At 43.2% G+C, this 19939-nt stretch overlaps 1 protein-coding gene across 4 annotated transcripts in view; it reads left to right on the top strand.

Annotated features, from left to right (window-relative positions):
* Nucleotides 1-1964: 1964 nt before the first annotated feature.
* The window catches only part of PHAF1 (phagosome assembly factor 1), a 37687-nt gene continuing 19712 nt past the window's right edge, over nt 1965-19939 (top strand). For 2 of the 4 annotated variants that reach the window (XR_008749783.1, XM_055818577.1), the window contains exons 1-6: nt 1966-2059; nt 2465-2592; nt 7638-7720; nt 11650-11733; nt 16356-16399; nt 16696-16775. Coding sequence is in view for 2 of the 4 variants with exons in the window: in XM_055818577.1 (XP_055674552.1) it covers nt 2529-2592; nt 7638-7720; nt 11650-11733; nt 16356-16399; nt 16696-16775 (355 nt within the window). In the remaining 2 variants the exon portion in view is untranslated. The other 2 variants (XR_008749784.1, XM_055818578.1) reach the window with 2 other exon arrangements.

The following is a 19939-nucleotide window of genomic DNA, read 5'->3' as shown; positions in this document are numbered from 1 at the left end:
GTGGGAGTGCCACGGGTGGCTCAGGATGCAGGATCAGCCTGCACTCCGGGGAGCGGAGAGGCTAATTTCTTTTTTGGAGCCAATAAAGATGTGTCAGAGGGCTGGATGGAAGGGGAAAAACTGGCAGCACCTCTGTGCTTTTTCAGCATATTAAGATGTCACCGTGCTTGGATTCTAAAACCAAAAAAAGTAAGCAAGCCATGAATAATAAATAGAGCAACACGCAGCTGACTTCAAGGGAAAGCTGATTTCCCTGGGGCCCGCTCCGTGCCACAGACATTAACATCTCGCCTGCTTTGACAGCTCTGTGGCCTGAAAAGAGATGCTGAGGAATGTGGCGTTTAGAGCAGAGCCTGGCCCGGGTCCTGCTCCCAAATGGGACCGGCATTTCTTTTTTGAATGCTTCGATTCCCCCTGCCAGTGGTGGCGTGGGCTGCCTGTGGAAGAGAGGTACGGCTGCACCTGTCGGCATCCACATCTCCTGGTTGTTGGAAGGGGTGTTGGAGCTGTAAGGGACGGCTTTTCTCGGCAGCGATGCGCACTGCCTGCCTGCGCTGGGCTGGAGGGAGCAAGGCGCGATGCTGGGCCGGGCAGAGGCAGCGGGCAGCGCTGGGAGATGCCGAGATGCTCCTTTCCCCAGCGCTGCCGGAGCGGGAAGGCACCGGCAGCAGCTCAGGCGGGAGGAAAAAGCAAATTACCCCTTTTACACCCAAAAGCTGGGGTTGCTGGAGCAGGCTGGCTCACCCTGGGCTTGATGAGGGTTGTATGTTTGCCAGTGACACCAGGAGCAATGTGATGCGAATGTGGGAAGGAGCGAAAAACCTGGCTGAAATTTTTTTTTAATTTTTTTTTTTTAAATATGAGAACCCCAAACTTTTGCGGTTAGCTGCATGAAAGGTTTTTTCAACTGGTGTTTTCCATTCCACTGTGGGCTGTTCTGTGCCATGGGGATTTTGTGTGGCGGTGCTGCCCAAGGATGGTGGGTCAAAGCCAGGAGTGAGCACCACCACCCCCAGGGATGCAGCAGAGGAGAGGGGATGAGAGATGCGTGTCACCCAAGGGGAGGTTTTTCTGCTACTACCCTCAAATAAATGTGAAAAAACCACATCTCCCCCCACCCCCTGCCCCTTCTGGAGCATTCAACTGCCAGCAGAAGGAACTGCAGCCACTTCCAAACCTGGATGCTACCGACTTACCATCACTGGTGCAGCCCCACTCTGGTGAACACACCGCTCCACGTGAGGCTGGCACAAGTCCATACCCTCGGGTTTTCTCATTTATTTTTAATTCTTTGCTTATGTTGGGCAATGCTCAACCTGGTGCCATTCCTCCTGGTTTGGGTTCCCGTGGTAAAACCAGGTGATGGTCTGGCGTGGGGTGCATGGGGTAGCAGCAGTATCCCAGCAGGGCTCCGTTATCCCCAGCGGCTGCGTGGGTGCCAGCTGCTTGCACCTGGGGTCTTCAGGGTCTCAGCAAAGGGTGTTCACACGTGGTGACCCCCACCCTAGGAAGATGGACTTTGGGACGGGGTGCCTGGGGGGCAGCACCCCTGTTTTCTCAAGCCACAGGTCAGAGCCAGTGGCCTCATGACTACTTTCTTCCTTACTGAGTCATTCCTGAGCTTGTTCCAGCTGCTTGGCTCGTGCCACTGACTAATTTCTCCCTAACTCTTTCCCCCAGCCTGGCCCTTCAACTGGAAAAACTGGATGCAACTGGGCTGGTTTGGGTTGGTTTGTTTTTGTTGTTTTTTTAATCCTGCAGTGCCAGGCTGCGACGCGGCATAGTTAGGGCTTGCCTTGTAGGCCTGACACGCAGCTGGCGACAAGGGACAAGGGGGCAGCAGTGGGGCTGTACCTCCCCCCGCAGGGCAAGCCCCGACCCTCCCACGGCGGGACTCGAACCCTTGATTTCGTCCTCGCCAGGCCGCCACCTTCTCCCCTCACCCACGGCCGGAGGGCGGGGCATACCTTCCTGGCCCCGCCCCCGCCCTCCGTACCGCCCCACGCGCGGGCTCGCCTGACGGCAGCTGCAAAGCACTTTTTCAGCAGCCGCAAGTGAGGTGAGTTGCAGCCCCGCAGCGCGGGGGGGAGGGGGTTATCGGCCCCCCCCCGCTCCTTTCCCCCGGCGGGTGGGGGCCGCCGCCGGTACGTCCGGGCCCGGTTCCAGTGGGGGGCGGCCGGCGGCGGCTCCTCTTCTCTTCCCTTCCGCGGGGGGGCGGGCGGGCCAGCGGCTGCCCGCGCTCGGTGGCCGGGGCGGGGGGCGCGCAGGCGGCGGGCCGTGAGGGGAGCCCCGGGGCGGGGGGGCTGTTGCGGCTCGGTGGCCGGGCTCCTCCCCTCAGCGCGGCTCTGGGGGCCCGGCCGTGCCCCAGCGCTGCCGGCCGGGGGCTGGGGGTGGCGGGAGCCCCGGGGGGCTGGGGGCGGCGGGGCCGGGCCGCAGGTTGCCAGCTTCCCTCCGCTTCCCTCAGAGGTCCGGCGCAGCGACCGGGTGACCTGCCGTGCCAGCCCGCGGCCTCCGCGCTACCTGAGCCAATGCTAGATCTGGAGGTGGTGCCCGAGCGCTCTCTGGGGAACGAGCAATGGGAGTTCACCTTGGGTAAGTGTCTGCGTGTGGCCACCGGCCCGGAGCCGCGCCTGCCGCGGCCCCCCCCCGGGAACCGGTGGGCCTGAGGTTCCTCCCAACGCTTCCAGCGAGTCGCTGGAGTGAAAGGGAGGCAGAGAGAGCCAAGGCTCGCCTTTCTCTGTCGCTAAAAATACTAATGTACGAGCTTTAAGGGTCCTCTTGTAGCGGAGGTCTCATCTTCAGCTTTTGCACGCCAAGTTGGGCTTTGTGTATCAGCTTGTATGCTTGCTTCTACTTGTCTACCTCCTTTTGCCTTGCTATCTTAGACTAGTAATTTTTTTAAAAATAACTCCTAAAAGGAAGAGGTGTGGATGTACCAATTGTCACCTGAATGCCAGTCAGGTGATACCTGCATCTTCAACTTAACATAAATGCTGTGCTTTTCTGTACAAACTCTTCAAAAATATGAGTTGAGTTTCACAATCTCTTTGTGTTGTTGCTGGGTTGCGACATTGTAATGGAGAAGGTAAACTTCGGATAGGTTTTCTCAGGGTTAGATAACACATTTCTTCCCCTAATGATTTGTATTTTTTGTTTCTCTGAGAGGTCCTTCCCTACCATTCATTGCTCTAATTACTGCAATGGAAAGAACTTTTCCCTCAGCTTATGGAAGTTTGGTAAATTTTTGATAGGTTTTCTCGGCGTTAGATAACACATATTTCTTCCCCCAATGATTTGTATTTTTTGTTTCTGAGAGGTCCTTCCCTACCATTCATTGCTCTATTTACTGCGATGGAAAGAGCTTTTCCACCCGCTGATGGAAATTTGGCTTGTGCTCAACCCAGGATACTTAAATGTACATTTGAAGCTCAGATGGTGTGGATTCCTCAGATGATCTGTGTTTTCAAGCAGATATTGATAGTCCTTAAAACTCCCAGAAAATACCGTAGCTGTTGTGTTTTCCGAGCGATTATTTGAGGTATTGGAGTTGGACTCTTTCCCTCAGTTTTCAGTCTTCGCTGTTGCTTTGTCTAAAGCACAGTCAATGGTAGTTGTAGTTTGACTAATGTAAACAGGGCTCTGCACGGCAGCTGCCTGTGTCTGCCAGAACTTGAATTACACTTCTACTTCTGCTTTTGTCACCTGTGATGGCAGGGGGACAGGCTGTTCCTTAAAAACACTGTTACGCAGCTGCCATGAGCTTGGGTCGCACCGAAGGAGTGGTGCTGTGACGTGGAGTTGTTTATATGAAACCCACTGAACACAAATGCAGCTATGCTGCTGCGACTTCAGAGTCAAGTACAACTTGATGGCTACAGGGAGTGTTAGGATGGCTTTTGGAGGCTAATTATAGTATCTCAGGTCCCACCCTTTGAAATCTCAGTGATCTCCTTGTACTGCTAATACGTTTCTGTGCTCTGTGACCTTTCCTGATCCTTTAGTGCATGTATTACCTGAAAAGAAACGTGATTTTGAATTACATACCCTGACAATCTTTGTAAATAACATAGTACTGGCTTCCCCCCCCCCCCCCCCCTTCTCCTTATAAAAATAAAAAAGAGAAGAGAGAAAATGAGTTTCCTTTTCCCAAGAACCCCCTAAGAAGCCCATTAATGCAATCTCATCGTTAAAACTGTGTGTGTCCATGTGTACACAGACACACGCATGCATAGATGTGAGAGGGAGGAAACTCGCCTGCAATTCTTGGAGTAAACATAGCCACCACGTGATGTGTCTAATATATAATTAGCATGACCTGCTGGTATAGAGCAGGAGGCAGACTAGGTATTAAGATATTAACTTTGTCCTGCGCTAGTGATACTGTGCGAAAATTGCCCTTGCTTATACAGCTGGCTCCGCTGTGTTGGTGGTAGTGAGGCTGGAAGCACTGGTGTAAATGGGATTCTTGCTGCCAGCGGTATTCTGCTCATCGTTTGTGTAGATCTGCTCTTAGCAGAACTAATGGCAGTATTCCTGAACTGCTGCTGACTCTGGCGTTCAGTATTGTGCCCACAATGGAGATGACTGGGGGGAAATGCCAGGAAAATTTTTTACATGAGTTTTTGGATTCTGTTTCTGACTCCGGTGTTGAGTCACTATGTGACCAGAGCATAAAAAATTTAACCAAGGCTGTGTTTTGTGTTCTATTAGATACCTGTGTAGTGGCACCTCTCGGGCTACATTCCTGCTGTTTTAAAGAACAATTAAATACTTATTCTGTAGTGCCTATAGCTGTATTATTAACGTTTGAAATATATAATTTCTAAGGCATACTTGCATTTCTCTTGCTTTTTATACTTTCTTTTCCTACTAAGTTTCACTTCTTTGATGTGTTATGATTCATCTTCTCTTGGTTTTTCTTGTATTCTTCTCTTTTATTCTCTCCTCTGCCTCCCTCCCCTTCAAGACACATAGTGTTAGCACAGGCTCTCGCTTCAGGCCATGTTGTTCACGACCAGTGTTTGAGAGGAGTGCCTTGTGCCGCTTGTATCGCTCCAGCATTCAGAAAAGGAAAAAGTCTGTGTTATCAGAGCCCTGGCACTGGTCTTTGAGGGTGTTATTTGCCATGGCTCAGCTTGGTTGACTATCTGATGTGCTGGAAACCATGTTTGCTTCCCTGTTCCCCCTGACTGGTAAGCAGGGGAAAAAGAATTCTTTGTTTTCCTCTTTGACTGTAAAGGCTGATGAATGTTGAGGAAAAGGGGATGTTTTGTGTGCGTGTGAGAAGGGTGGAGAGAAATAACCCAGTTTCTTTACTCCTTTGGCTCCCTGCTAGTGGAGGCAAAGAGAGGATGCTGGCCGCTCCACACATGTTTCAGGTTCTGCAAACTGTTCTTGGAGAATTTAAGTTGCTCACTGTAGCTTTGCTAAGCAGCTGTGTGCAAAATCTTCTTGATTCTCAGTTACAGAAAACTGAATAAAAAAACCCAGCCCATGTCCATTTGCTTGCAGCTTGAGAAAGCTCTGAGTAAGAGAGTCACATGAGCCATCTGTTTGCACACTTACCAACCCAAGATTGCATCAGTTTACATCGGACTACAAACTGAACTTCGTGTTTGTGCACACTTTTTTTTTTTAACCACATGCTTTTTTGCTGAAACCTTACCTACTTCTGGCACTTGCCATCAGCGTATAGAATCTGTCAGCTTGTTTGCTGGCTTTGCTTGAGCCTTTGCCACTTTTTTTTTTTCTAAAAAAAAAAAAAAAAAGCTCATGGTCTTACCTCTACAAGTCTCCCAGAAATACTGACTGTGAAAATGCGGTTTATATTTTTAAATCATCTTTATTTTTTCTGGAATCATAGCTTTTACTAGGTTAAGAAATGTGAAACTTTCACAGCAGCATCTTTGATTTTAGCTTCTTGCTCTTGTTTATATTTCTGTTCCATTTAAAAAATATTATCTAATACATAATAACTGTCTCTTTTAAAATCAGCTGCTTGGACTACAAGTTGACTGCTATTTCCTAGATAACAGGAACCAGTGCTGCTTTATTGTGTGTCTCTGTGCATTTAAATTTTATTACAGTTATTAAAATAATAACTATTCCTTTTTATTTTATATCATCTTCTGGTCTATAATTTCTAGAAAAATTTGTTTGCAGGATTATGGGCTAGTGTGAAAAACAATTTCACAGAAACAATTGTTTATGGTATTTACAAAGCGAATTACTGCAGTTCTAATCTATAAACCTGTTTTGCCAAAACTTGATTTCATAATTGCAGAAAAGCTGCAGTTTATGGGCACGACAGGTGTGTTGTTTTATGCGACAGTGAAAGTAATCGGGTTTTTTAATGTTATGCTAGTATTACATTAAAGCAGGACCTGTGATGATTTAGGCGTGTGTGCTATTTATATATGTAAATATATACGTAGACAGAGAGGCAGTTTTCTTACTTTCGTACTGTAGATAAAGTCTAAAAGGTGTTTTGGAACATGATTTATGGTCTGATAGGTGTAGCTCATAACTAAAAAAAATTGAATGCCTTAAATAAGTACTTAATAAAGTTTACTTAAATAAAGGCGTAGGAAAATTTTCCCTAATAAAGGCAACTTTCTTATAGTTTAAAAACTAGAAATAGAAAAGAACGGGGCAAGGAATGTAAATAGAGTGCTAGATAACTAATCTAAATTGACTTGCAGTAATTAGTAGGGAAATAAAACTTCACAATTATGAGCTCATAACCTCTCTTTATAAATGCCTGCTTTCAATCCAGGAACACGGTCACATTTCTTTTGGAAAGGCAACAAAGGCTTTAAGTGTGATAAAGGATGAGATGGTGCCGTGCTATTCTTTCTGCAGAATCAGCTGTTTCATTCCACTTTCAAAAATTTATAGCTGTAAAGATAAGATATACCCCGAAGAAGGAAAAAAAAAATGGGGAAAGAAAGCCCTTGAAATTGTGTTAGAGGGTGAATGACTATTAAGTGTATTACTTCAGTTGAACCAAATTGTTTAGTGTGTTTATCTTGTCTGTAAACTGAGAAGATAAAGTTCCTTCCTTGACACAAATGTGGCCGTATCAGCAGCTGATGTGTAATGTGGCCTGTTAGGTCTAAGGAGAATCATTGCTCCCTTTTAGTAGTCATATCTATCTTGTATGGCTCCTCAGCACTTTATCAAGCGTAATAAAGGGTATGCCATAAAATGTGGTCCAGGAGCCTGCTGCATGTGTGCAGGAGTGCTCCAGCCAGCTCTGGGGGAGGTTGGTACAGGCTATTTTATCAGTTACCCAATTGCTGGCCCCAAAAAGCAGGGAGTTTTGTGCACTGGTGGTAGATCTTTGCTTTTTCTGGCTGAACTTTGCTGTTTAACTTTGTAGCTAGAGATACTTTTCTTTCCTATATGCCTAGCAAAACGGGTAGATAAACAATGACTTTTCTGTTAAAAAAAGAACAAACAGGCAGGTCTGTGCTAATACCATGAGTCAGGTAGCTTTATGTGTTGATTGCCTATCTTTCTGTTGTAATGTGCTGTTTGCTCATGATAGCTGTGCTACCTCATCTGTAACCTTTCTGTTAAAAAAACACTGGTAGCTGGCCTCTAAACTGAACCAATGCAACTGTTTTTATTTACAGGAATGCCGTTGGCTCAGGCTGTAGCGATTCTTCAGAAACATTGTCGCATCATCAAAAACGTCCAGGTTCTCTACAGTGAGCAGGTGAGTGGTGCGTGATCTGGCCAGGTCAGTCACCTCATCGTATCCCAGAATCAAGGCGTTTGGGGGGTATACTGATGCTGTGTCATGCTAACCTATGTATTGAGTGAATTGTGGAGCTACTTGAAATGGAATGGCACCAAATTATTGCCACCACATCAGAGGTGTAGTTTTTGTAACAGTTTCATGTCAAGTGTAATAATCCTCAGCACAGTGCAGTGATTTAACAGGTGTCAGTTTTGTATATGCAGTGGTGGGGTAGTATTGTTTTTCCTTTAAGAAGAGAAATGTTCTGTAACGAGCTGGATAATTTAATTCTAGTCTTTTTACATTACCGTTGTCAGGTGTTGCAGTATTTTTGAAGTAGTGAATCACTTATTGCTTCCTGCTTTTGTGTTTGGTTTAGCGGTGCTGAACTCCCTGAAAAGGTTTCCATGCTTTCTCTCTGGATCTGCAATCTTGTCTGCAGGAAGTGGATGCAATGATTTAAACAAGCTATAGATATTTTAATCATTCTTTGTAACAAAGTATTAAGCTCCTAATATGTTTGACTTCCATCAAAAAGCAGATGAGAAGTGAAACCTTTTTAGATCGAATAAAATGTGGTATATACTCACCTTTACTTTGAAGGAAGTGGAAGGGAAGAGGAGATGGGACAAGGGAGGATTGTGACTTCAGACGTGTATTGTGTGAAATGCACATTAATCAGAAGATACTCTGATTATCATACGTTGCAGAAGTAGATCATCATATGATAGTCATATGTTGTAGATGACAGATGTTTACATCAGGAAAAAGGCAAAGTCTGCTAGAATGTGAGTTAGCGTCAAAATACTGATTGAGGCCTCGTGCATTTGCAGTGAATACTGAATGGCTAAGGAACAAACTTGACTGGCCTTTACTGCTGGATACATATGTAATTGAGTTATTTTTTTTGTTTCACATTATGTAGATTTATGGGTTTTATAATGACTGAATTGCAAATTGAAAATCTAGCTCCTTGTACTTAATGCATGGGAGCATCTGTCTGGTGGTGAATGCATTCCTCATTATTTTTTTTTTGTATGCTTTGGAGTCTTTTTCATTGTTCTTACCACAGTGCATTCCAGAATTATTTCTGGGTTTGTTAGATAAATGATGAGATTCCTGTTCCTCTCAGGTCTGTAGGATCACAGAAGGATTAGTGGTCCGGTGCTAGAAAGCAAGGTATACCGCTGCTTGGCTTTTTACGCCTCTAAAAGCTGCGTTGTGCTTCACTATGTACACTGAATTTTTATTCTGTCTGGGCGTTGGGGGGGGGGTGAGGGGCATGTTAGAGCTTTTCTCCCCAAACTGTAATAAGTGTAAAGATGTTGTTTAACACCTGCATAGTCCAATAAAATAGTAGCTCTGAACTTTGTGGAAGAGTTGTGCTGATATTTTTTCTGTGTATTATTCCAGTTCAGTGCCTGATACTGGTGCAGTTTTTTCCACATGCCACTCAGGGCCTGCAGTTGACTGTCTGGCTATATCCTCACCCTTGTGCAGAACATAGTGTGCTTTGTTAGCAGCTGAGCACAAAGAGCTGCTGCTGCAGCTCTTAGATGATCCAAAGCTTTACATAAACTTTGCCATGCATAACTCTTGTCTACCTAAACTACACCTGAAACGCCTTCATGTCTGTCTTCTTTGCTTTCCATAAGAATGCCTTTGAGCATAGCGATCAAATGTTGTTTAAAGTTGTTGCATCTAAAGCGCTGCATTTCTGGTCCTGAAACTCCAGCAGCAAGTATTTCCTTTCAAAAATATATGATAATTAAATGCAATTAGATCTGCCTATGGCTCTCTTTGTAACTTGACATAAGTGGGATGCCCAAACTGTGCCAAAAAAGTTTTTGATGAACCCTTTCCTGTGGCTAAAGAATTTTAACTCCTTTTTGGTCAGTTTAGGTGGGGTACTTAATCACCTTTGTATGTTTTCTTTTCCTCTGGATTTGTGTCAATGGGATTGTTTGGTGATAACAGTTTTTCCTGCAGCTTTATGTAGATTAGCAGTGCAGCTGCATGTCCAAGTTCCTTCAGGGGGGACTCTCCTTCCTGGCATCATCTTTCATACTTGAGATTATATTTTGTGTATTAAGTCACATGAACTAAATTTGCGCCCTTGAAACTTTTCTTCTATTAGAAAATATGCCAGCATAGAACAGAAGCTCTTTGCTCTACTAATTATCAAGCTTTTCCTCAGATTTTTTTTTAACCCACTCAAAAGTACTTGTAATTCCATAATTAATGAAAGCATAACTTCATGAAAATTCTACTTAGAAACCAGTGAAATGCAGAGCATATCCTATATCAGAACAACTCTGTTGGTATATTTAAATGCAACATGACACGTGGTGGGTTTTTTTGCTCTGTAGCCTTTCTAAATTGGTTTTTAAAAAAATAATTGGATTTTTTTTTAAAAAAGGCTGTCAGGATCAACATTAGACCTCTTTATCTCAGGCTTATGGTGATGCTGCAGTGCTGCTTCCGTTGTCCACGGTATCATAAAAGTTTGCCAGTGATAGTGAAGCATTGATGCCGTTGTGCGAGGCACTGTCAAGTTTTCATTTAGAAGACAGCTTCCGTGCTGCATCACCAGTGTTCAAGAAAGTGAGTTCAGGCTGAACCTGCTTCAGGAAAAGCTACTGGAGTGATCAATGGGGTTTGGGAGATCGGCATCACGGGGGAAGGAAAGCCTTGTGCCTTGGTTTGACCTAGTGATGTGAAGCCTGGGATCTGATCACTTAAATATGTTGTTCGGGAGGGGGTGGGAGGTGCGCATGAGAATGCAGAAAACTTATCCAGGCTAGAAGACAGTGCTGGGGTGAGAATAAACAGGTTTGAAGACTGAGGATGAAAATTAGTCTTCTGACAGTCAAAACACAGACCTTCTCCCAGTAGTGCAGAGGGGAGAATAACAGTTTTTAATATCTTATGCGTAATTCATGGAAAGAGCTGTGTGGTGGGGCTGCCAACATTAGGAGCCCGTATGTGCCCCAGATGTCCCACCCCCATTCTGTCTTTTGCTAGATAACTTCTTGGTGCAATTCTAGGGCATGGATATTGCTGCCTCTCTGTTGTTCAGCCTTTTTTTTTTTTTTTTTTTTTTTTTTTTTTAACTCCGAGGAGACAGTTGTGAAGGGTGGAGCTTTGTGGAGCAGATGTTTTAGATGGTACACAATCAAATAGCTGAACTGGGGCCAGCTGACTGTGTATGCATGGGTTGTACTGGTAGGGGAGTGAGCAGCTTCCACAGTGTCGCAGCAGACTGAGATGGCGTAGAGCCTATACAGACACCAGTGGAGCCAGTGGAATGTCTCCTATTGACTCCAGCAGACTGCAAATTAAGCTTTTAGTTGTTATGATTCACAGTAACTAAGGAAACCTAAATTCACAACATAAGAGTCTGAAGCCCTCCTTTTGAGGCTCGAAACAGACTTTTTTTTTTAAATTATTTTTATGTATAAGTGGAAAGCCCTCTTGCCATTTTTTTTGTCAACTGTATGCTTGGTTCTGATGCGAGACTTGTTGAGCTGGGCTATTATTTTTGTGTGCCAGGAGCGCAACAGACTGTCCCTGAATGATGTCTCTGATGCTAAACTTGGAATGTTAATTTTCAAGGTGTTTGGGGTTTTTTTCTTCTCACTTGAAGTAATGGACAGCCACTCTTTTGGGAGCTTTTTCAGGGTCCAGATCTTAGACAAGCACTTCTATTTCTTTTCATAAGGAAACTGAAGGGGTTAAGAGGTTTGGCCAAATGCATTTTCGTTAGGCTTATTGGTTGAACAAGTGGTTCTTTTCTGAGACTCTTTTATTTTTCCAGAGTAACCAATTTATACAATTATATATATAATCTTAACAAAGAAGCTTTGAAATTAAAAACCTAATGGCTTTTTTTTTCTGTTTTACAGTCACCTCTTAGCCATGACCTCATCCTTAACCTGACTCAGGATGGAATCAAACTGCTGTTTGATGCTTTCAATCAGAGACTTAAGGTAATAAACCACCCTTCCTGCAAACAAAACAGTGCAAACCAAAACCGTAGACTATATTGACGACAGAGTGTTAAGTATGTGGCTCTTTTAGACATTTAATTTGCCATGGGTAGTTGTTCTTTTGTGACGGTGGACTGCATTTCTTTGCTTTGGGGGTTAAATCTTTAACATTGCACTGGGCACTGTAAGAGTACCCTAGGAGCAGGATGGGGCCAGTGTGGTCTCACTTGCCCATCTTGTCTCAAGTTGCAGCAGAAGCTGCAAAAGGCCGTTACTAAAGCGAAGCGTAGGATTTGAAATCAGATCATTGATTAATGCAAGCCAGATAGTGTTGCTTTCTGCCCAGGTTGTTCCTTTATCTGGGCTGCCGTTTTATTTTTGAAAGTAAGCTTGCTTCCTCCTGTTCTTAGTTTTCAATTGAGGGCATAAAAACTGCCAGAAAGCCATATTCAGGCCTCTTGTGAGCAGCTGCCTCCTGCACTGACTTTAGTTGTTCTGGATGAGTTTTTATTCTTGCCATTAAAGTCCTTAGCCCAGCAATGTTGCTTTGGTTCTTTTAGGTGACCAGTTGTTGATCTGCCTCTCTCTTTGTGTGTAGTTAAGATGAAGAATAATGGGTAGGCTGGTCACCAACCTCCTGTTGTATTAGTTTGCAAAAAATGTGTTACGAAAGTGGTATGCTTCATTCATACAAAATAGGTGACTGTGGAACTGTAGGCATAGGACTAGATCAATACAAAATTTTGAAAAGCTTATTAATGAAAACATTTGAAAGATCTATATGTAACTTAGTTGTTCAGGGTGGTCCTTTTTGGCAGGACCAGCTGTGCTGAGCAGTTGTCAATGTGGTTCTTGCATGATGTGCGCAAATTTCTGTGTGCCCAAAGTTCCCAGGTGTTGATATGGCTGACTGGTTGAGAGTGTACTCTAACTGCTGTGCTACTTACCATACGAAAGCAGAAGTGTGGAGTTAAATGTGATGCTACAAAATGGAATACTTACCCTTTAGGTAAGTCTGGAAGGTGTGCTCGCATCCGTACTTTCAAGCTTTGGAACAGTGGTAGGTGTTCCCCTTATGTTTGTAGAACAAGAACTTACAAGGTCTTGTTCCCCTTACTCTTGTTGCCAATAAAACCAGCAGCAAAATGTCACCTTCCACAATGGCAGCCTAGTGCTTTATCCCCAAAATGACTTTTAAGAGTGTAGCAGCGTGCTATTGGCTGAAACTTGAGCTCTTCAGATACTTTAAATATACATATAAAGTTGTTGAATAGCAATCCAAATCAGTAGTTGTTAGAAGTACTTACTTCTCTAGTAGTAACCTGTAACACTGTGGTATTTTTATTGGTTATTTTATTTTTAAAAATCTTTTATATTAACTATAAAAATACACATTTTGAGGAACAATTTTCAGTTCAAATTGAGCTCAGATGGGGGACAGCAGAGTACTTTTTGGCCGGATTTCAGTTTGTAGTTACCTTACGGTAGTTTCTGTTTATGAAGTCATTCTGTAATAATGGGGGTTTTATTTTTGTCAAGATTTAGAACTTAATTATTCAGACTGTGTATGTGAATTTACGATTTTTAAGAGGCTGTCTTGAAAAATCTGTCTCAGATGGATCTTTATCAGTGTAAAGGAAAATCTACAAAATCTTTCAAAAATATATTTAATTCTTAAGGAGACTGAACTCAAAACTGACATAATTCCTTCAAGTGCATGGGTTGCTTACTGACTTTTTTTTTGGAATGTTGCAATCTTGTAGTGTTTTTGAGGTGCTGTAACTAGTATATGCCATGTCTCTTAAGCTCTGGGTTTTCAGAGTCTGACAAAAAATAATCTATTGTGGTACGTTGTGGTTGAGTGGTCTAGTAGTACCTTTTGTTTGTTTTAACTATGGGGAGTAAAGCTGTTTAAATGCATACAATGCTTTGAAAACTTACACTTGTAAAACGGTTCAGAAAGCATTATAGAATAAATTCTATGGGCTTAGTTCAGAAGTGAGCAACAGGACTTGTGTAGCTGTAGAATAAGTAATGGCTGTTAAGATGGTATGACTCTGTGTTTTCAGTGTTGCTCAGCAGCAGCAAAACTGGAAAAATCAGGATCCCTTTTTGCTTTGTGTGTTGTTTTTTTAATACCCACTTGCCATTAAATTTGGTTGAGAAAAAGACTGAAATACAGGCTTCTAAAATGGAAAGTCTTGGCAGACCCAAAGAATTGCAGGGTCTATTTCCTGGTGCAGGAATAAAGCCATAGCAGTATTCTTAAAAAGTTTCTTCCCTTTTTTTCAGGGAGGGGAGGAAGGCTTGTGCAGTCTCTCTACTCAGCTTCCATAGCCAAAGCACTGCAGGAGGTGCTGCTAACGTGAATGAGTAGATCCAGGACCAGGTTTTGAAAACATTGCTATGAAATTGAGCAGCGAGGTCTCTCGCATACACTCTCTCTAAGGTGGAGAAAGAGTTAGATTTCACAGTGTTGGTCTGTTATTGCTGGTTAGTAGATACCTGAACGTTTTTATGAGTCTTGCTCAGTACTAATTATTAAAACAGTGAGTGTAAGAAAGCATCAGGTTTTACTCATTTAAACCAACTGCCTTCTGGCTGTGTAGTAAGCCCATCAAAGAATAGTCCTTGGTCTTAGTTTTTGTTCCTCTGCAAGCAAAAAGAATCATGTTAATCCTTTTGTCAGCGTAGCTTCTGTAGTTTTAAAAATAAATCCTCTTCTAGTGCGATGGCCTGTTGCAGTGTTTCTTCAATATATCTTTCATGAGTTTTATGAGCTCTTTTGACTGCCTTTAAATTTTGCTAGGTTGCGCTTGTTTCTTCCTCTGCTGTTAGTAAAAAGAAATGTTGAGGTGAATAGATCTGTCTGAATCGTGGGAAGAGGGCTGATGGCAAATCGGTGCCTGTTGGCTGCTGTCAGGGTGTTTCTCTCGTGGGGGACCTCGTTTGTGCAACATGCTGTTCCTCATGCACTGCTCCTTCTTCTTCCGCTCATCCTTTTGTCTTCTGCCACCACAGTGTCTTTCAGCAGAACTTCAGGAGAGTGCCCAGTGCTCTCTGGTAGTTGCTGCAAAATGAGATCTGTGTGGCGAGTGGTTTTCTCTATTTTCAGAAACATTTTCTGAGGGGAAAAAGACAGTGTGCAAGGTCACTAAAAAAATGTGAAGTCATTCCTAGCTTTTCATAAAAGTAGCCTTTGTTTTTAACAAGCTGTGCAGTAAAGGAAACCTGGGCATGTCAAACCACATTTGGAATAAAATACTGGATAACCACGTTTTTCCAAGAAGCTTAATTTGAAGTATATTTATTAAGAGGAAAAACTTGATAGCTCTTCTTTATGTTGATTCTGCCAGAATGTTCGTTTGTTACTTGCTTTGTGCTATACTTGTTGCTTATGTCCTGAAGAGTGTGGGCTTCCCGAGCAAACAAAGTGCAGAGAACTCTTCCAAATTTTTATGAGTCAACAGTGTACCATCAAATGTTGACTTTTTTTTTTCCTAGTGGTTTAAGCATTGCAAGTTGTCTTATTTAGGGTTATTTGCTGGGCATCTCCCAAAACCAAGACTTCCTTCTTAGCTGGTGATATTTTTAGGCTTTAAAACCATGTTTCATAGCAAGTTCCCTGGGGAATTCTGCTTTATTCTCTAGCCGAAGAGAGAGTCCTTTCTGAATCTGCCAGTGATTTGTTGGAGGATTATACAAAGCAGTAAAAAGCACTTTACCTTTTCTTTGCAGCGGTTATGATGTGCTCTACGTATTTTCCTTTTCCTGCTGACACAGGAACGCATCTGTAGGGTGGAAGAAGCTTGTGTTTGACCATGGTTACTCACCAAAAATTATGTGCTTAAAGCCCAGTCTAGCCTCAAGATTCAGTAACAGTCACATAAAAATGATACGAAATCACTCAGATGGGCGTTTGCAGTACTGTACTCAGAACAAAGGATCCATACCTAGTATTATCTACAGAGAGGAGCTCCTTGGATTATTCAGTAAGGTCTAAAATATTCAAATATCAGAACTAGGTATCATGGCTTGCTTGGGTTCTTTGTGGGCTGGTCTTCTGATTATCTTCTGTAACGCTGGAGAGATTGCTGGATGTCTCTTTATGAAATGGATTACTACTACTTAATCTTGCCGTGTTCATCTTTTACTTCAGAAGGAGTTTGGAAGTTAGAGCAGAGCAGTGGATGCTAGGACTTCCTGCATTCTCCAGGGTAATAAGAGCAACACAAGGAAGAGCCTACTGTTTGACATTGATTAGAGGGTTCCCTAATTAGCTGACCTTTGCTATTACTTTCCTTTGAACTTGCTTAAGAGTAATTTTGCAGCAATAGAGATGCTGGTGAATTAGTGAAAAGATGGCTTTCTGCAGGTCAGCGCTGATTTACGCGGGATCTGGAGGTCCTGTACTGAGCCCATAGTTGTTCTTCAGTACTTGTTTCAGATGTGCAGTTGCTGAGTCAGTTTTCAGAGTTTTGTCTCTGTGTGATTTATCCCAGCAGAGGTCTCTTCAGGAGGGGAGCGAGCAGCACTAGCTAGGCTGGCCTTGTGACAAGAACTTGCCTCTGTGTGACTAGTGGGAGTGTGAGGTGTGGTAATGTTTGTTTCCTGTCTTTCAGGTGATTGAAGTTTATGACTTGACTAAGGTGAAGTTAAAATATTGGTAAGTGATGTAAGGCCTCCTACGACTTTTTCTTGACTACAGTGACTGGTTTCTCTCCCTTTTCTGTCCCGAATTCATTTTTTCAATCATTCCTGTTAAAACCCCAAAATAACTGTCAAAAAAGAAGGTAGATAATTATCCTTTCTTGAACGTAACACTTGGTTTAATTACCATTTTATTTTCCTTCAGTCTTGGAGACTCTTTTTTTCCAATTTAAATGTAGTATTGCTGTTAATAAACTTTTGTAGCATCTGTTCAATATTCTTAAGGCAGATTTGTTTTGTTTTCTTTTTCAGTGGTGTCCATTTTAACTCTCAGGCAATTGCTCCAACCATAGAACAAATTGATCAGTCGTTTGGAGCAACACATCCAGGAGGTAAGCTGAAGTGTTTCTGAGAAGCGCACCTAGATTGACAGACTTGTTTCTAGAAATTCTTTCCTGTATGTCTGCCTAGAGAAACATGTAGACACTTCTGTGGTCAAATGAGCTGAAGTTGTGTTCCGGAACGGTTGTATTCTTATAGCTGGGATATCATGTAAAATGTACTGTAAGTTTAACTGTGACTCTTTTTAAGTGAAATAGTGAGACAGAGAGTCATTGGCACAGGATGGTGCGTTCAGATATTATTGATGATCTGTTTTGAACAGCCAGTACCAGAAAATTGTGAGCTTTATTGTGTAAGAACAACAGCATCAACCTTCTTATGCATGGTCAGCTCTCAAGTGTCCTTAGGGATTAAGTATGCCATGAAGCCTACAGACATCTGAGCTGATCTCTGCGTGGGGTCAGCCAGGACTGGTTGCTCAGGCTCTGTGCTCTGAGAACGTGGTTAACACCCCTGCTAGGGCAGGGTCAAGTCTGAGCCTGTGTGTAACTGGCTCACGTCTCCTTCCCGTTTCTGGGAGCGCTGGGGAGGTGTGAAGTCAGCCTAGGTGTGGCATGACTGGGACAAGTTTAATTAACCTGGCTGAACCCACTCTGGCTCTTGCACTGCTACTTGGCTGTTCACCACCGCTGCAGCAGGAAAAAGACTTATCTTTCAGCTCCTTGTTTGTATGTGAAAATGGAGAGTGTATTGCAGGGGTTTGTTAGGTGATCAAAATAAGCCAGTGGTGAAACACTGAAGAGGATCTTTACAATTAAACTGCTCAGGAGCCTTCAAGAAACAGAGCCGCAAACTGGCGTAACAGGAAAGAAGATTAACTCCATATTGGCAAGATACCCTTTTTAGAGCATAATTTTCTATTTTTAGCTTAGCCCAGTCCATTTGCAGTAGTCAGGCTGATCCCAAATAGGCTAGTGTTCTCAGTGATTGATGGTGATTGCATATCCAGTCTTTGTTCCTGTTCTCTGCAGGCAATCTCTTGCACGTTGCAGAATAGGATTTATTAACTGTGGAGGGTCATGTGGCTAAAGTAATATCACTGCATAAAAGCCTGCTGTAGCAGATGAGTATCAGATGGAGATAAATGCAGTTTGGATGGCTTCTAGTCATAATACTCCAAGGACCAGAATTGGCCTTTTTAAGCTTTACTTTGGTCATGGTCTTGACATTTCCTCTTAGGTAGAAACTCCAAGATATATAGTTAGAGCTGTTATAGAAATATCATGTACAAGAGACTACGTAGAATTTGGGAAGGGTGAAAGCAGTTCCATATCCTTGGCAGTTTGTAATTTTTACTTGCTCTATGACGATAGTTAATTTGCAAATATTTAGAGGTGAAGTGCCTGCAAAATTGTGATGATATGAACCATAAAAATACATACCCAGCTGTAAGCACTGCTTATGATAGGAATAGCATGTTTTATTACTGCATGGAATTGTATGCAAGCACTTAAAAACAGTTTGGCACCACATGTCCTTGTGCTGAATTTGCCAGATCTTGCGCGTCTGTCATACTCAATTAGGAGAACTTGCCCACTTGCTTCATCTGATGATAGTTTTTCATAACATGTTTTCATCCAGTGACATGTAGTATGAAAATGCCTTTATTAAAATGTTGGCCTCTTACCATTTCACTAGTGCATTATTCAGTTTCCTCACTGCAAGGTTGGTATCTTCCATTAACAGCCTGCCTAGCAGCAGTAAATGCTCTCTATTAAGCTGCCTGTCATAAACAGCTTGAACTCTATCATGCAATGCAAGTTGTGATAACTTTTATTTCTTCGTATTTTCTGAAACAGTAAAGGCAAAGAACCAGAACAGTTTTCAGCATGTGGGAGGGATGATTACCATGTTTTCATGTCCCACAAAAATTTGAGTTGGGATGGGGAGAGAGAGGTGGGAAGCGAAACCTTCCTCCTGATGTGACCAAAGTACCAAGTGCCAGTTTTCATGAATGAAAGTGTGACACAACCATCCCATTTTTTCTCTGTCCTAACACTTCTCCAGAACTCCAACACAAGCTCTTGAAGTTTGAAAGTATTTTCTTGTTCACGTCAGTGTTAAACTCGACAGAATTTCAAACAAAATTGTTGTCTTTCACTTAAAACCAAGGTGGTTGCAACAGAACTTTCCTGCAACAGGATACAGTGATAGTTTCAAAACTTATTTCAAAAGGTTAGCCATGGTTTTGTGTTGAAACCAACCTTCAGCGAGCAGTTCTGGTTTTGCCAAATCAGTGGTTTTGAAAAAGAAGAGTCATCAGGAAAATTGCAACCGGCTTCATTACTTTTTATGTTAGTTTGAAACATCATAGTATTTTTGTCATGGGGCTGACCGAAATATGACCACTTTGGAGGTTGACGGCTTTGTCAAAGCCAAGATTTCATCCCACATTTCCATGATTCTCTGACCTGACCTCCTGCTGGGAAGCGCTTGCTCTTGCCAGTGGTTCTGTTGAAATCGCATCCTGTTCTGAGTCCTCGTGGATGTGGCTGTTTGCCGAAGTGCCATTCAGCATGGGTAAGCACTGTGGGATTGAACTAAAGAAATAAGGTAAAAGAGAAAAACCACCATCCTTCCCTCCTGCCACAGTGGCCTTGCAGGGATAGGGGTGGTTCCTATCTTCGAGCTCTGTAACTTTCGGAGACTTTGGAGCCTGCCCAGGCACCCATGAGGTGCCAGGAAAGTCTTGTGTCTGATACCAGTAAGGCTTGACTTTTGGATCTGCCTCTGCTTTTATCAGAACCGTGTCCGTTCTGCAGCCTCGCTGTTGTCGGTGGCTTTGTCCCATCCTGCTCTACAGAAATGTTTCCCAGCTGGTCACACTCTGTTGCTTTCCTGGAAGGCAAACTCTCCCTCACCGGGAGTACAGCAGCAAAGAAGCAGTCTTTTTGCTTTTGTCAGCAATTTTGAATGGAATTATTCTGCAGGGTACCTGTATAGTAAACAAAAAGAAGAATAATTTTTAAAAAAGGCTTACCTTGTTCAGGCATGTGGTTGTGACTTATGGTCTTGAGGGAAGCATGAGAGAACTTCGTAAGGATAAAACCATTCCTTGCCCTTTAAGCCTAAGCATCCATAAACATTGCAGGGGATGGGAACTGATGCGATGTGTATAATCAGATATCACACTTGGCGTGACTAGGGGAAAAAC

The sequence above is a fragment of the Falco peregrinus genome, chromosome 14, assembly GCF_023634155.1.
Source record: "Falco peregrinus isolate bFalPer1 chromosome 14, bFalPer1.pri, whole genome shotgun sequence".
Classification (NCBI taxonomy): domain Eukaryota; kingdom Metazoa; phylum Chordata; class Aves; order Falconiformes; family Falconidae; genus Falco; species Falco peregrinus.
Note: the sequence above shows the minus strand (reverse complement) of the source record. Positions and strands in the feature narration are given on the sequence as shown.